Here is a 17766-nt window from a genome sequence, read left to right on the forward strand (position 1 = left end):
TCTGAAGAAGTAGAGCACTTTAGCCATCTAATAAATTGCAGTTCTTCAATCATAGAGTCAAATTGATACCCAAGAGTTGGTGCCAGTCAGGTCTCTATATAGAATTTCTTAACAAAATAAACGACAATAACAACAACAACAACAACAACAAAGGAAATGGATCATGGGCAGGAGTATTTGATCATATGTATATGTGTACAAGCTATTCCAAGCTAGAAGTTTCCCAAGAAATTAAGGTCAATGGAATAGTTTTGGTCATAGGGTCATTGCAATCCAAATGCTCTTTGTAGCATTGTTCCCGCCTCTGCAAGTTCAGTGTTATGCTTTGCTGTCGTCTTCTTTTGATTGGATGTCATTAGAAACCTTAATTTCTATAGTTTCTGGATTTAGGACTTCTTTCCCATTCTCTTCTTTTAAAGGCAATTTTCTGGAAGAAAATGTAGAAAAAATAAATTTCATGTGTCGAGGCACTTTAAGTAATATGCCTTAAGATTATGTTGCTGTTTTGTAGAAGGAAATATGTTACAATTATTGGAATAAAATAATCAGATTTTGTTAAACTATTATCAAATTGACAAAATATAATCTAAAGGGGACTAAAGCAATATCGTCCACAGTGAAAATGTGGTGTGATGAACAATGATAAAGGAAATAATATATTTGTAAATTTATATGCACCAAATCGTTCATTATGGGGTGGCTTAAATTTGATAATGAATTGATAATATTAAAATATAATTAAGTGTTTTAGAATGTAAAAAAGTCAAAACATTTTCATATGTCTACTAGATGATTTACTAGGACTTTAAAGTTTTTCTAGTAAAAACAATCAATAGTTGCTGCTATATTCTGTTACATTAATTTCAGAAGCTGGATGAATAGGCAATATTCTTTGCAACTTAATGCAAATAAATATATTTCAGGGCTTTCTTACTTTTTTATATTTACTGTTTTCTTTACTTGATCTCTATTCACTATTATTTTATTTTTGTGTATCATTTATAATTTTTTTGCAGAGTTGTTTCCAATGGTTACCTATGAAGCAATAACAAACTTTTTTTTCAACATTAACATATTAATCAATTTTCTCAGTGTTAAAGTTCACACAAAATTATTTAGAACTACTCCATAAAGTACATAATTTCCCAACCACTATGCTGTACATCTGAAACTAATACAAAATAATATTGAATGTAAGCAGTAATTGAAAAATAAAATATACATATATTTAAAAAAAACAATCAGGGTAAAAAATTGAGAAACAAATAAAAATAATTTAGTATGTCACTTTTAAAATATTATGCTCTAATCACTGACTCTCCATGGGATATATTCTAAAGAGTAAAAGGATTACAAGTACATCATTAATTTCAGTTAGTGTGTGTTATCATTCACAACTTTTATTTATTTTTTAATATGTTTTTACTCATTTTGGAGAGGAAGAGAGGGGGAGAGAGAGATAGAAGCATCAATGATGAGAGAGAATCATTAATGGGCTGCCTCCTGCATGCCCCACACTGGGACCGAACCTGCAACCCTGACTGGGAATCGAACCATGACCTCTTGGTTCATAGGTCAATGCTCAACCACTGAGCCATGCCAGCCAGGCATAACTTTTATTTCTTAATTTTAAGACAACTTCACGAATCTTATGATGACAATGAATCAAGATTTCTGTGTGTTTTTGGTTTTTTAACTCTTCATAAATTCAGTGGTTTACTATTACATTTTGTGTATATAGCTTTGGGAGTAATTTTTCCTCCCTTGACAAAAATATTTTTTCTACATCTAAAGAATTAAGTTACAAATAGAATTCCAATTCACCATTGTGACTTTAAATTCACTGATTTATGGGAGAGTGAAAGCTACTATAATAGTTACTCTGGGATTTATTTGTAATTTATTTTATATTTTAGAATGAATAGATAATCCATTTTATTCTGAAGATAAAAGCTACCATGTGAAAACTAATCACTCAAAAATAATTTGTAGGCAAAATCTAGTAAGATCTATTTCTGGAAATGAAGTAGCATCTACTTTGTACCTGCAGACCAGGTACATTATAAACAGTGCAGTCACAGTTCTTCTTTTCTCTCATCCCCAAGTACTGAAAACGTTGACAATAAAATATTGTAAAAACAAGGGGACACTTTAGCATCAAAACATAGAGAAATTTAATGCTGCCATAGGAAGTTAGGATAGGCTTAATATATCTCTAATTCAAAGGACTATGTTATAGAGTTTGTAATTAACCAGAGTTTTCAACCAATTCTTGAATGGTATATTTTTGCATATATAAAGATTTACTATTTATGTTTATGGTAAATTTTAAAAAGATTACTCTTAATGATATATATTTTTTTGTTGAGTATTTTTTCTATGATTGAGTCCCAGAGTAGTTATTAAATCATCTTTTTTTTGTTTGTTTCTGTTTCCTAGATTGTTTTAAAATATATGTCTGTCATATGCAAGGGTATTTTCTTAACTCATTTTCATGCCCATCCATATAATATTGTGATAATGAATGCACAGGAATTTGTTTTGGGGGAAATATTTTGCTTCATTGAAAAGATTTATAACTTCTGAAGAAGAGAAAATCAAACTCACCTTGTGCCAGATGCTTCTACTAGAGTTAACTTCAAATAAGAATGTAATACTTCTAAATGCAATCACTAAGAACATCCTGATGCTTCATATGAAAAATTTAACTACAGAATAATACATTGTACTAGCTTATTTATATATTACTCATTACAATCCCTTGAGAACAGATAGAGGGAATTTCTGAAACAAAATGTTTTCATCAGCTCTGACAATACTCAGAATTTGATTTAGGATGAGAAGCCTAAATCAAGTTTTTCTGAAAGGGAATGTTACTTGATAAAGAAAAAGGAATTTTTGTTTTGTAAAACAATGAAATTTAAGAGTCATTTTGGTGAGAAGTATTTCAAGAATGGTATGATAGTCATGGTTTTGTTGTAAAATGTTACTCTTGCTACATCTTAATACTGCCTTTGGTTTGAATCATTTTAATATTTATGTACATGAACTTAGACTCATGTTCATAATCATTAAAGGTTCAGTTAAAATACCTGCTATGGGTTTAGTGGATTTATGATGGATGCAAAAAGAAGTAAATAACATAATCTTGAATAGAAACCAAGCGCCATTTACTATGTAAATATTAACAGGAGAGTTTAACAGTATTTCTTCCTGCTCTTTACAAATATTCTTTTTAAAAGAGTCTTCTGTATATTTCACACTATTTATTGCTATTATAAACTGTCATATTTATATTCAAAACAATGACTAATATCCAGACACGTATTTATTTCAGTAAAAGTCAATCACATTTTCAAAGCATAACTTTCTTAGAGAGTGAGGTTAGTGCAAAAAAATATGTCTTTTTGACATTCTTGTATAAAATTATAAGCATATGTTTCAATTGTAGGTTTCCCTGGACATTGATACAAATATTTTATATGAAATTTCTGAAGAAGAAATGGATTTTAGACATTCACATGAAGTTTCATAGAAAAACAACAAATTTTCACAAATGATCACATTTGTAAATATTTACTAAAAAATAATACCGTGTTATAAATTTATAAGTACTTATCCAAAAATCATTAAGCATTTCAATTTACATACTCAGGTTCTGTTAGTGGTGTGGTTTCATTTGGCTCATTTACTGGGCTTCCATCTTCATGATTAGTAATTCTTTCATCCTCTGTTCTCATCTCCACTATTGGCTCTTTTGATCCATCTTTCCTACAAAAAAGAAGAAGAAGAAGAAGAAGAAGAAGAAGAAGAAGAAGAAGAAGAAGAAGAAGAAGAAGAAGAAGAAGAAGAAGAAGAAGAAGAAGAAGAAGAAGAAGAAGAAGAAGGAGGAGGAGGAGGAGAAGGAAACAAATCTTACCCACATGTAAAAAATGATGCATCATGGGTTATATTTGTATATACCTTATGTAAATATGTATAATCATGTAATATATGATTTTCTCAACATATAAAAAGGAAACAAAAACTAATTTGGTGATACTTATTTAGTTAATAAGACATTGTAAAAGCACAGCATGTTCTTATGAAGAAAACAAAAGATATTGAATGGAGAATTGATCCCACTATATTTACACACATTAATATCCAATTCAAATGTGAAATAGAGCTTAATTTCTGTTTGTTCTTTGCTATGTTCTGTGCCCAACAATTAAGCAGGTGGCATTTTGATTGCAAATTGAATCTATTTTATTTGAATTGAAAATGTAAGCTTTCTAATTTAGCATCTCTTGAAGTGAAAAAAATCTAGACAGCATATCCATGGGAAATGGTTACAAACAAATTACCTAGGAATACTAAAATAGGCATGGAGATAAAAAAAAGAATATAGCCATGCATAATGAAATTTTCTAGATCCCTAAGCCTAGACCATAACGTATGAGACCATATATGCCTAAATGTATGCATAGAAAAATCAACATAAAGGACTCAACAATAAAAAATAATAAATTACTCTTATAATTTGAGATTTGATACAAATTTATCTAAAGACCACAAAGTAGAAATAAGTATTAAAACCTCTTAATTACTCTTACATGACATTTTCTATAAAATTCAGCTCTGCATATTTTCTCAGAATTCATATTTTTTTCTAAGTAAGTGAAATGACACAGATAACTCCAAATTATAATATTTTTTGGAGGAGTAAATTTGGAGGAGTAAATTCAGAACATGTAATAATGCATTGCATAGAGCATTGCATAGAGCATACATTTTCTATACAGATAATCTTGAAACTTGTATGCAGTCACTTCTTAAAATTGTAGGCATTGGTACAATTTATGTTAACTCAGTTTAGCTTAGTTTTTAATTCAGATTACTGTTGATGCCTGTTTTTTATTCAATATAAACTAAGAAATGGTGGGAAAAAGCATAACCAAATATAATTGTATGATTTTCTATATCTATCTATCTATCTATCTATCATCTATCTATCTATCTATCTATCATCATCTACTTGTTTATCTACCTCTCAATATTTAATTCATGACACCCAGGCCGGGTAGTTCAGTTGGTTAGAATGTCATCCTGATATTTCAAGGTTGCAGTTTCAATACCCATACAGGGCGCAATGAATGCATAAGTAAGTGGAACAACAAATTGATGTTTCCCACTCTCCCTTTCTCGCTCTCAAATCAATCAATCAAACTTTTTTTTTTTCATTTAAATCATGACAGTAATTTTTTACCATGGATTCCATTTTAAGTTTTATTTTTTTAATATATATTTTTGTATTGATTTCAGAAAGAAAGGGAGAGGGAGAGATAGAAGCATCAATAATGAGAATCATTGATTTGCTGCCTCCTGCATGCCCCCTACTGGGGATTGAGCCTGCACCAGGGCAGGTTTATTTTTTAACACAGTAGTCTGTTTACAAAGTCATTTGGCTCTAAGATGTTATGGTTAAGGTCTTACAGATTTAAGATCCAGAAAGCAGCCAGATTGGTGCCCAATGGTTTTATAGTTAAACTCCCCTATGCTGGGAAAACACAGCCCTGAAGAAAGCACTCAAGTTTGACCTTGGCATTCCTTTACTGTGTTGTGGTGCAGATGTCTGTTACTCACAGGTAGGCAGCTTTTCCTTCTTCCAGTTCTTTACTTTTGCCACTGGAGCCGCTTTTCTTCCCACACATTCTCCTGGTGATGCACATTAATAACCCACATTGTCGGATAAAGAAGCAGCTGACATCGGTTACCACAAGGATTAGCAAGAGTGCGGCAACTCCCAGGCCAATGACTGCTCCAAGCCCAAGGCCATTAAAAAGTGTGTCTTAAAAAAATAATAGTAAAATAATTTTATTAAAGTTCACACTAGAAAAGATTAGAAATTACTTCAAAAATACATTTTATTGGAGAAATAGTCAACTAAAAACAAGAAAGAAGGGATAGCCCAGCCAGCTTGGCTCAGTGGTTGAGCATTGACCTGTGAACCAAGTGGTCATGGTTCAATTCCTGGTCTGGGCACATGCCCAGGTTGTGGGCTCAATCCCCAATGTGGGGTGTGCAGGAGGCAGCCAATCTATGATTCTCTCTCATCATTGATGTTTCTATCTCTTTCTCCCACTCCCTTCCTCTCTCTCTGAAATCAATAAAAAATACATTTAAAAAAAAAAGAAAGAAAGAAGGAATAGTCCCTAGAAGACTTCAGTGTCATGGCTCTTGAGAGGTAGTCTCTGGTTTTCAAACAATGTTTTAAGCAACTGACATGGTAGTGATTTGAACTATTTTTTACAAACTTATTTTAGATGAAAAACTCTTAAGTAACTCTTTTCTCCAAAAGCCTTCTTGATTCCCTGTGGGAAAGATAATGAATATTATCATATCTGTAGCTGTACTCTATCAGAAAGTCATAGCCATTAATAGATCATCACTTTTTAAAAAGGAAAATGTAGTCAAAACTCCTGTAAAAAAGCGTTAAATAAATGTTCTTTATAGAATTATTTTAGTATTAGATTTAAATTTGAAAATGATGGCTCCAAGCACTTTGCATTGAAAGAGAATATTTTTTAAAATATCTGTGTATGAATATTTTAAAAATCATTCTTTTAGAATAAATGTGTACTTGTATTTCTGTAGTTAATATTTTAACAGATCATATTAGACTAGAGGCAAACATTGACAGAGTTATGGTACTTATGACCTTTCTGAAGGTAGGGCATGATGGGAGCCACTCTTCCTTGGCATGTATTTGCAAGAAATCTCAGAAGCTATACCGAGAGTATCCACGAAAAAGGTGATTGGAAATGGGATGGAATATGCTAACTGACAAAGGGGTGAGTATAGCAAAAATAAATCTAGTGTTGCATGTCTGTGATTGAATATGAGGATAGACTACACAACTATAACCATATAGATAGAAAAATAAGCACAATGGGAAGAAACCAGAACGAACTGGTGATATTGTGTTATCTAAAGGGAAAAGAGAGGGTCATATAGGACAATTTTATAGAATTATTCAAAATGATTCTTAATATGATTATGTTCCAACTTGTTTGCATAACATTATAAAATTATAATTTCCTTTTTAATGATAATAAAGAAATGTATAGCCCGGATCATAATGGCCTGCTTACTAAGTAACTGATGTTGAACACAAGTGAAAGATATAGAAGCAGATATAAATTTGAGGTTTGAGAAAACAGCTTCTGAATAATTATATGAAAAACAATATTTTTTAAGTACGTTTTTAAAAATTAGGTCAAACATTTTAATAATGACTCAAAGACATTTGTATCCAAAAGAATCAACATAATTATTCTAACTTTGAATTTACCCCCTGGGCCGATCTTTAATACACCACACTTTTTGAATGCTAGTATATTTTTGTACGGAATGACTAAGTCCCTTATCAACATTCACTTTATTGGTAGTTGTTTTGGCTATACTGCACCTGATTCAGCAACCAAAGCTCAAAAAAGAATAGTTGAAAATACATGTTCACTTGGGCTTTTGCTCCTGTGGATATATTCACTCTATGACCTTCGTGCTTCAAGTAGTCATTCGTAAGCAATAAATCTTACAGATCAATGATGATATATCTGGTCCATTATATGCATCCCCGTTTCATTTTTTAAAGTATGAAGCCTGGCTTTGTACTTAAATGCACTGGACGTGGTGTCAGAAAATCCTGGTTCCATCACTTAAGGCTGAGATGCCTCCTGGTTAAAACAGGGACAGTAATAAAAAAAACCACCACCACAAACTGGGTGATGGGTTATGAAAACATTGTCGTGAATAGGCTATTTAACACTTCTAGCACTTACTGCCCATCACTAAGTAAACAATTAACAAATATTTAAAGTAATTTTTATTATTTTAGTATTATAAAATTCTAGAAAATGCAGTTTTGGTGAAAAAAATAAACAATCTAAAATTTAATTTATCTGTAATATTTCTTTCATCGGCAATCAACAGTATCTTTTATTAAGCACTGATTAGTCTCTTGAAAATATAATCACTATTTTAATGACTTAGATTTAGCTAGCTAGCTTTTAAATGATAAATATTTTTATTTGTGACTTTTTTTAGAATTAAACAGTAAATTGATCTGCTTCACTTGCATCTTTATAAAAAACTCTCAGAAACATTTTATTTGCAAATTACCCTATAGTAAAGGAATATTGATGTTAAAAGCTATTTTTTGTTTTGTTTTTAATTGATTTTTTATTGATTAAGGTATTACATATGTGTCCATATCCCCCATTGCCCCCCCACCCGACTCCCATACATGTCCTCACCCCCCTGCTGTCTGTGTCCGTTGGTTATGCTTATATGCATGCATACAAGTCTTTTGGTAACAAAATTATATATTTTTAACTTAAAATTTAAAAAAATAAAGGTTACTTGAATTTATTTTTATGAAAAACCAAATGTATTTCTGTCATTGAAAAGGGTGGGATGGTCATTAGGTATGTTTTTGTTATAAGTATTTAATTTTTTTCAACATAATGTTTTTTTGAAAAGTCAGCTTATGGACATATTTAAATATGTATTCTTATATCCCATGAGGTTAGACACAATAACTATGAAAGCTAAATTTTCTCTTTTTTTTTTTCTGCCACCAATTTACTTTGGTGTGAAAGTATTTACTTCTCTTTGGATTTTTCATTTAAAAATCTAAAATAAATAAATAAATAAAGAACTATAACCAAAATTGTATCACTAGATTCTAATAGACACAATAAAGGGGAAAATGATAATATTTTTGTTTTACTTCTTTACTTATTAAAGCTATTGGGGTGGCACTGGTTAATAAGATTATATAGGTTTCAAGTATACCTTTCTATTATATATGATCTGTATATTGCATTGTGTGCCGACCACCCAAAGTCGCATTATCTTCTGTCACCATATATTTGGCCTTCTTTATCTTTTACCATTCCCCTAGGGGCTTAATTACAAGGAACAACAACAGCCTGTAATTATTGGAATCAAGAGTCTAACCCCTTCTCTCTGATAACCACCATACTGTTTAAATCTTCATCTATAAGTTTCATTTTTATATCCCACATATGCAAAATAAGTCAGTTGAAAAAACTCAGATCCATATGGTTTTACACATTTGTAGGATAAGGTTTTTGTATTAACAAGGATAAACAGTTAATAGTGAGAGTTTTTACTGGAGTATGGAAATATCCTTGCATTACAGAAGGCACATTGTAGGGAAAAGCATACTTTTAAAAGAAAACACATTGTGCTAATTTAATAACCAATAATCATCCCTAAGAATTTCACACAGTTTCTTGTATTATGTAAGACAAGCTGATTTTCTAAATATCTGTCACTCTAGATATAGAAATTATCTTAAATTTATAAATTAAATTATTTTCTGTGATATTTTTCCTAGGATCCCCCAAGTCAACAAAAAGTAGGAAAGTGCAGCAAAAGAGCCAAAATATAGAAAATGAGGCTAGGGTCCAGACTAGGCCAACAAAATATTTTTTAAAAAGATTTAAAACTTTTAATAAACTTTCCAGATTTAAAAATAGTAGGGATGACTGGCCAGTGTTGCTTAGTGGTTGAGCATGACCCATGAACCAGGAGGTCACAGTTTGATTCCTGGTCAGGGCATATGCCCAGGTTTGGGCTCAATGCCCAGGAGATGGTGTGGAGAGGCAGCCAATTGATCAATGTTTCTCTCTCATTGATGTTTCTATCCCTCTTTCCCTCTCCCTTTCTCTCTCTGAAATAAATAAAACACATATTTAAAAAATAGTAGGGATATTAAAAATAAAATGTAATCACAATATCCCTACAGAAAAGACAAAGGTGTAGCCTTTACATTTTTTGATATAATCACTTGACAAAAAAATAAATAATAGTCTCTGACCCTGTAGAATTGTGTAAAGAAATGCCTTATTATCCTATATAATAAAAGCCTAATATGCAAATCGACCGAACAGAGGAATGACCAGCCGAACAACTGGTCGCTATGTTGTGCACTGACCACCAGGGGGTAGACGCTCAATGCAGGAACTGCCCTCAGCCCACAGGCCCCAGAACAGCCAAGGTAGGTGCGAGCGGGGGACTCCCCACCGATTGCCCCACCGGTCGCCCACAGATTGGCCCTGATTACTGGCCAGGCCTAGAGACCCTACCCATGCATACATTTCATGCACTGAGCCTCTAGTGCATTTATGAACCTCTCTATTGCCAACAGGGCATAATGAATCTCCTAAACAGAACCTAAATCAGATTAAGATTTGTCTTTGGACTTGTCTTTTCTCAGTTAAACTAAAGGGGAATCAGGTATACATGTATAAAGGCCATATTTATATGTTTTAGATATTTTTAAAAAATAATTCCAAATATCTGTTTTTTATATATTTGAAACAACATGATTTTCATATCACCTTTGCAGTTGTAATTAAAAATAGAAAAAGAAAATAAAAACTTTGATTAATGTGTTATACAATTCTCTATTAAAGACAGAAATGTTAAAACCATTGATATTAGTAATCTGTGCACAATGTCATACGATTTCCATCACTCTAAATACCACATTTCTCTTCTGTGTCATGACTAGGAGCCTCTGGAATTTATGGTGCCTTGTGCTCATTTCTGAATTGATAGATGCATGCAATTTTGATTCATATTTCATTTTGCTGTTTGAAACAAATGTTTGAACTTCTGAGGTTTCCAATGTCTGGTCAATACTCTTTTTTTTTTTAATCCTTACTGGAGGATATTTTTCCATTGATTTTTTTTAGAAAGGGAAAGACAGAGAAATATCAATGTGAGAGAAACACATCGATTGGTTGCCTCCTGCACTTGCCCTGACCAGGGCCCAGCCAGGAGGAGGCTGCAACTGCGGTACCTGCCCTTGACCAGAATTGAACCCAGGACCCTATAGTCCACAGATCGATGCTCTATCCACTGAGCCAAACCAGTGAGGGCTGGTCAATACTCTTTAACTGTATTAATTAGAAATGACAAAATCATTGTAAGTTGTATCAGCAAAAATGATTAAAAATAACATTTTGCATTAATTAAAAAAAAATTTTAAATAGCACCATTTATCCCATATATGCCCTCTTCCACCTCCACCAACCTCCACCCCACAAAGTAAGTAAATAAATACATAAATATCTATATATATATAAAAGCCTAAGTGACTGTTATGACTGGATGACCAGATGACTGGACGACCAGATGGTAGCTATGATGCACACTGACCACCAGGAACAGATGCTTAACACAGGAGCTGCCCCTGGTGGTCAGTGCGCTCCCACAGTCAACTTCCCATGGTCCTTCACCCCTGGCCGCCTCGATTGACTGGGAGGGACCCTGCCCATGCACAAATTCATGCACCGGGCCTCTAGTAATAAAATAAAAAGTCTTTCTTAAAAAAAGCAAAAATCAAATAGCAAACGCAAGTGTAAGTATGATTAGATTTTATATTCTTTCTCTCCTCTAAGCCACTTTTTTTTTTCTTTACTATTTCCCCATACAACTAGAGAAATATTGAGTATATCCTCCTAAGATAGGTGTTTTTGAAAAATTATAAACTAGTATAATTTCATCATATTTATACTTTGAAAAATGCAATGTACAACTAAAACATAAAAAAAATTAGAAAGATGATATAAAATAAATATTAATGGAAATTCCAATTTTTAAAATAGTCACAATGGTATTGTTCACTTGTTTTGTGTCCAACATACCATACCACTATTGGGTATATTTAAAAAATTATAATTTTATTGTTATATTTTTTATTAAATGTATGTACAGTTCTTATGTATTCCAGCCAAAATATTATTTGATAATCAAAATAGTAACTTATTGTTCATAATTTGTTTATAGTATCATCTGTTAAAAAATTAGATCTCTACTTTTAGCTCAAAACTTCCTAGATTTTAGCAAGTATGTTTACTTGCTAAGTATTTATTTGAATATTGCTAATATTCAGGTACTACAATGCACAAAATAATTGTAAATACATAGTTATGTTTTAAAATTGGTTTTTATTATTGCTGTTTATTGATAAATTACCTCATTAAGGCCTCAGTTTGAGATCATTTTTTTATTTTTTATTTTTTACAGAGAGGAAGGGAGAGGGAGGGAGAGTTAGAAACATCTATGAGAGAGAAACATCAATCAGCTACCTCCTGCACACCCCCTACTGGGGATGTGTCCGCATCCAAGGTACATGCCCTTCACTGGAATCGAACCTAGAACCCTTGAGTCCGCAGGCTGACACTCTATCCACTGAGCCAAAGTGGTCAGGGTTTGAGATCATTTTTTAAAGATCATTTTAATTCTTCTAGTTTTATCTGTACATTTCACTGTAACCAGAACTTAACACATTTTTATTCATATAGTAAATTATCTCTTTGGTCACAAATTAAAATCTTTCTTGACTGATGCTGAAATGAATAAACACAAAATAATTATTAATAATGTTCTAATTGTCTCTGATAGGTGACATTAACTTTTGCTCAGTTTGGGGAAAGGATATATATATATTCTTTATTTGGTATTCTCATCTTCTGTAATTCATTTTGTCTTCTTTAGTTCACTATTATTTTTATTATAGCTACTTTTATTGCTATTTTGTACACTACTTTAGACACATTCATCTTCATTAAAATAAAATTAATACTCTCAAAAGATTTTTACAAAATGGATCAAAGGCTCCTCCCTACAAAACAATAAAACTACATCTTTTGTGTTCTAATCTCTTACTCTGTTATATATTGGTTCCCTTATGTATAGCTCATAGAGTTCATGAGATAAAAAAACAACAACAACAAACATGTACATCATTCAACTTCCTGACAAAATACACTTATTAGTGACATTTTAAATTCACTTGAGTTCATATTATTTAGATATTTGACTGTTGCTTGAACCAGCAGAATGAAAATTGTGTGTGTATAACATGTAATCTCATGCATTTTTCAATGAACAATTTAAAGAAAAAAGTATGTGATGCTAGTAGTCTGTGATGGCTGTGAAACGAGCACTTTATAAGTGAAGAGAAAACCTCAAAGAGTGTTTTCTAAGGGACTGCATTTCAGAAAAGATTTCTTGGAATGTTAAAATAAAAAATCTTTAAAAATACAGGGGTTGGCAAAAGTAGGTTTACACTTGTTTATATAAAAAATACATGCAGGTTATAATTATGACAGTAGCTTTATTAACTCAAAAGAATATCACAATGGCAAAAAGAAACCCTACTTTTACCCACTCTTGTATATTAAAAATCAAATTTGAGTTCTAATCATGAAAAAAGTACATAATTATATAAAATTATACTGGTTAATAAGAGCTTTGTGAGTAGGAGGCATTTTTAGATTTTAGGATCAGTAATTTGCTGTGTTTTAAATGTACATGTATTGAGTTCAATGGAGCTCTTTATAAAAGTTCATGTTGGAGAATAATACTATGTGGAAGTTCATTTTATATAATTGTCTCGCTTTTATATCCCTTGACGATACCATTTGTAGAATCCACATATTAATTTAGGAATTAGAAATTTTCAGATTTTAAAAATTATAAGCAGAATTTACCAATCATATTTCAACATTACTCAAATATATCAATAAAGCCTAGAGTTGTTATTGTATGTGTTTTAAATTCTCAGTACCTTTGAACAAGGTGGTGATGTTTCTCCTAAGTATACTCAGTTAAACAATATTGATATAGACAGTTTATTGCTTACTACCATATTTGTTTTCATACAACCTTCCTTTTTTGAGAGATGAAAACTGTATTTTATGTCACCTATTCCTTATTACTGTCTCCATTCTTTAGTAATTTTGACTCTTCTATCAGAATGTTCTGTTACATGTTTAACTATACAGTTTTTTTAAAAAATATAAACAGTGGAAATGCAAAAATTTCTTCCAAATCACTTCTCCCTATTAAGAGGTATTTTGGGGGACAATGTAGGGTATCAATGAAGTGTTGATAAACCAGACATATTTGTTGTTGTAAATCCTCACCTGAGGATATTTTTTTCCATCATTGCTTTTTAGAGAGGGGGGGGAGAGGGAGAGGAAAGGAGAGAAAGAGAGAGGGAGGAAGAGAGAGAAAGAGAAAGAGTGAGAGAGAGAGAGAGAGAGAGATTATTAATGTGAGGGAGGCATATCAACTGACTGCCTCCTGCACATGCCCCTGGGGTGGGGAGCTAACCTGCAACAAGGTCCATGCCTTTGAGCAGGAATTTAACCCTCAACCCACCCTTTGGGCACAGGCCAAGGCTCTAAACACTGAGGCACACTGGCCAAGGCCAGACATTTTTCTAATGTATGATTTGAGGAAAGAAAAAGTGGCTAATTGAAGACATTTGGCTTAATAATTAAAAGGGAATTGTAAATATATATATTATATAAATAGCATTTATAATTTTTAAAACTATACTACTTTCTGAATGTGTTTTCCTATATATGCTTGTTAACAAAGGCATAATTACACATTAAATATCTTTTCAAAAGATCTTCTGGTCCTTTGATATTATAAAAATGATATTTTTTTGTGTCCAGGAATCAATTGGTAAAAAATATGTGATCATCCTTTAATTTATCACAATGTTATTAAACAACTCTATCAAGCAGCTATTAGGATAAAATAAGAAAATGACCAAGTGTTTTCTTCTTTGGAGGCTTGTAATATATTTGGAAGGCTGAGTAAGGCGTAATTTAGAAACTGAAATTCAGTGTAATTGATTGCTTTCCTAATAGTTAACAACACTGTGACCCAAGCAGATAGGTGGAATAAGCATATAAGTTAGTGGTTAGTGGTCAAGGAAGGCATGATAGAGAAGATAACGTTTGAGATGGTGTTGAGTTTTCCATATGATGAGAGGAGTGTATTTCAGTCAGAACATGGCATGAGCGAAGATGGAGATGTACAAAAGAAAATATATGATATTCTGAAATTAGAAGACATATATATATATATATATATATATGGATATTAGAGATAAGATTTTGGGTTGATTAGCAGAATGGGGTTTATTAAGTGATATATTATGTTAAAGAGGATGGGCCTCTCAACTGAATAAACAAACAAATAAGTGAACAAAAAATAAAAATAGACACAAACACCACCACCCACAAAACCTACAAAGAGTGATCTTTTCCCAAAAGATGGCAGGGAGTTATTAGAGATACACACCCAAGGTAGTAGAACCTGTTGTAATGGTAAGGAGATAGTAGAGGCCTGGGCTACACTGTGGAATTTCTGGCCAGTCTTTCCTCTCTCCTATTTCATGTTCATTTCCATAATACATGCAGGCATGCCAACCCAGTTTGATGTTTACACTGAAGAAGAGAGTACTTAGACTCAGCCTTTTACATGTGGTTAGTGATTGAATTAACATTAGATAATTAGTGTCTATTCAAATGTCTTGAAAATAGACACTGTATGAGATAAAATATTGTAAATTTTATAATATATATTTATAATTATGTATAACTATTCTATATACTTATAAATGAATGACATTTCAAATATCCCCATCACTTTCACTCTATTTTTTATTATTTTTTAAAATATATTTTTATTAATTTCAGAGAGGAAGAAAGAGGGAGAGAAAGAAACATCAATAATTAGAGAGAACCATTGATTGGCTGCCTCCTGCACACTCCCCACTGTGGACCAAACCCACAAACAGGGCATGTGCCCTGGACCAGAATCGAACCTGGGACCCTTTAGTCCGCAGGTCAACACTCTATCCACTGAGCAAAACTGGCTAGGGCCACCTTGTTTTTTAAGATCCTATTCAATCCCCTTAAAGTTTTAACTTTTATCTTTTCTAAATAATGCCCTGTCGCCCCAGTCAATTTGATTCAGTGGATAGAGCATCGGCCTGTGGACTGAAGGGCCCTGGGTTCAATTCTGGTCAAGGGCATGTACCTCTGTTGCAGGCTCAATCTCCAGTAGGGGCCGTGTAGGAGGCAGCCAATCGATGATGTTCCTCTCTCATTGATGTTTCTATCTCTCTATCCCTCTCCCTTCCTCTCTAAAAATAAATAAAAACATGTTAAAAAAAACAATGCCCTGTAAAAAGTAAACAATCCAAAATATAATTATACTTGTATGGGAATTTTGACTTCCATAATTTCTATACATTCTCCATATACAGGTTACTCTGTTTCCTTTGGTGGAGGTGATTTAGTTACCTCCCATTAGGTAATGAAGGTTTCTATTGGCTAGCTAGAAAAGAAGCTTATTAAATTGGAATTATGATCAAACAAAACTTCTTAAATCAGAATAATGATATTGACCAGTGATAAAGAATTTAATAATTTAAATTTTAGTTCTTTAATTCAACCATTACCTGCCCATTTTCATTTTTCTGTTAATATTAATAGATTGACCATATATAGAAAATAGAAAAGTTTTCTTTGCATAAACAAAAAAATACTTTTAAAACGACTATATTGAATCACATCTGTGTAAGATTAAACTAAAATTGATATTTTACAATTTGCTTGTTGGTTGACATCCCAAACTGTGAAATCTATTATAAAACTCTTTAGTATACATATTTTGAATTTTCTAAAGGTATAAGACAATAAATGAAAAATATAAACAAATATATGAATAGAATTATAAGTTTGCCAGTAATTTATAACATATTGGGTTTTGTGAAACTTCAAGTTTTAGACACTCACTATATTATCTTAGAGACTCCAATTTCTTCATTATGGGTATATATTTTTTAAAAATCAAGTTATAGTATTAAAACTAAACATTCTAAACATGTTTAAATACTGTAAACAGGCCATTATAATTAATATTTTCTTGTTTTCAAGAGCATTAGGGAATTTTGCATGTAAACTTCTTTATAACATAGATACCCAGTTTAGTCTTTTTGAAATTATATAGAAACAACAGCAAACAATAGCAAATTGAAGCTTGTTGCTCATGAATTCTTCAAAACATAAATGCCAGTTGGAAGAGATGATTTTAAACCATATTTAAATAGAAAAAATGACTACATTTTACTGTGATTTTTCCAGTATTTTAATATTTATGTTTGTAATAATAAATGAGAAATCAGAAGATAGGCAAGCACATAGCCTCTATCCAAATGATGTGTTGAAACTGTTTATTTTGATTTCTTAAAATGAAAAGGATAGATGCTGAGATGGAAATATATATTTTAGTTTTTATTAGACAGTAACTAAAAATACTGTTATATAATATTAAAAATACCTATTTCTACCAACCATGTAAATGCCATTTTAAAAAAATATTTTCAGAAAATGTTTAAAAATCATAAAGTAATATAGTTTAATTTGATATTCATTTAAGACTATAAACTCAGTGTGAGTGTATTACCTTGATCATGGCAAAGCAGCTACATTTACAACTTGAAGTGAGAAAGATAGCAGCTGACTAATAGAAGTTCCATGACTGCTGGCAGAAAGTGTGGAGGGTTAATACATGGCCTTTACTTTGCCACATACTTTTCTCTCTTGGCCAATTAAGCCGAAATTAATGGAGCTAGGTTGAAGACATAAGACTATATATGTATAGAATAGAATTGGTTCTGTGTAATTTAATAATAGAATGATAAGAAAACTGAGATTTCAAGTTGCTTGACTATGTCCATGACTAATTACTTGGGTTCTCTGATCCTCAGTTTCTTATTATAATAAATAATAAAATAATGGTGTTTGATTAGATTAGGTTTCCTCAAATCACTTTAGCTTCTTCACAGAGGCTCAAAACAATAAAGTAATATAAAGG

General features: G+C 31.8%; 1 protein-coding gene across 3 annotated transcripts in view; it reads right to left on the reverse strand.

Moving 5' to 3' along the window:
* Positions 1 to 318: 318 nt before the first annotated feature.
* The window catches only part of NCAM2 (neural cell adhesion molecule 2), a gene marked incomplete at both ends in the record, with an annotated part of 396277 nt that continues 378829 nt past the window's right edge, over positions 319 to 17766 (reverse strand). For 2 of the 3 annotated variants that reach the window (XM_079767352.1, XM_079767350.1), the window contains 3 exons: positions 319 to 427; positions 3652 to 3771; positions 5626 to 5830. In XM_079767352.1, the coding sequence (XP_079623478.1) occupies positions 319 to 427; positions 3652 to 3771; positions 5626 to 5830 (434 nt within the window). Of the gene's footprint in view, positions 460 to 3647; positions 3772 to 5625; positions 5831 to 17766 lie in introns of all 3 variants that reach the window. The other variant, XM_079767349.1, reaches the window with a different exon arrangement.

The sequence above is a fragment of the Cnephaeus nilssonii genome (genome assembly GCF_951640355.1).
Source record: "Cnephaeus nilssonii genome assembly, chromosome: 3".
Classification (NCBI taxonomy): domain Eukaryota; kingdom Metazoa; phylum Chordata; class Mammalia; order Chiroptera; family Vespertilionidae; genus Cnephaeus; species Cnephaeus nilssonii.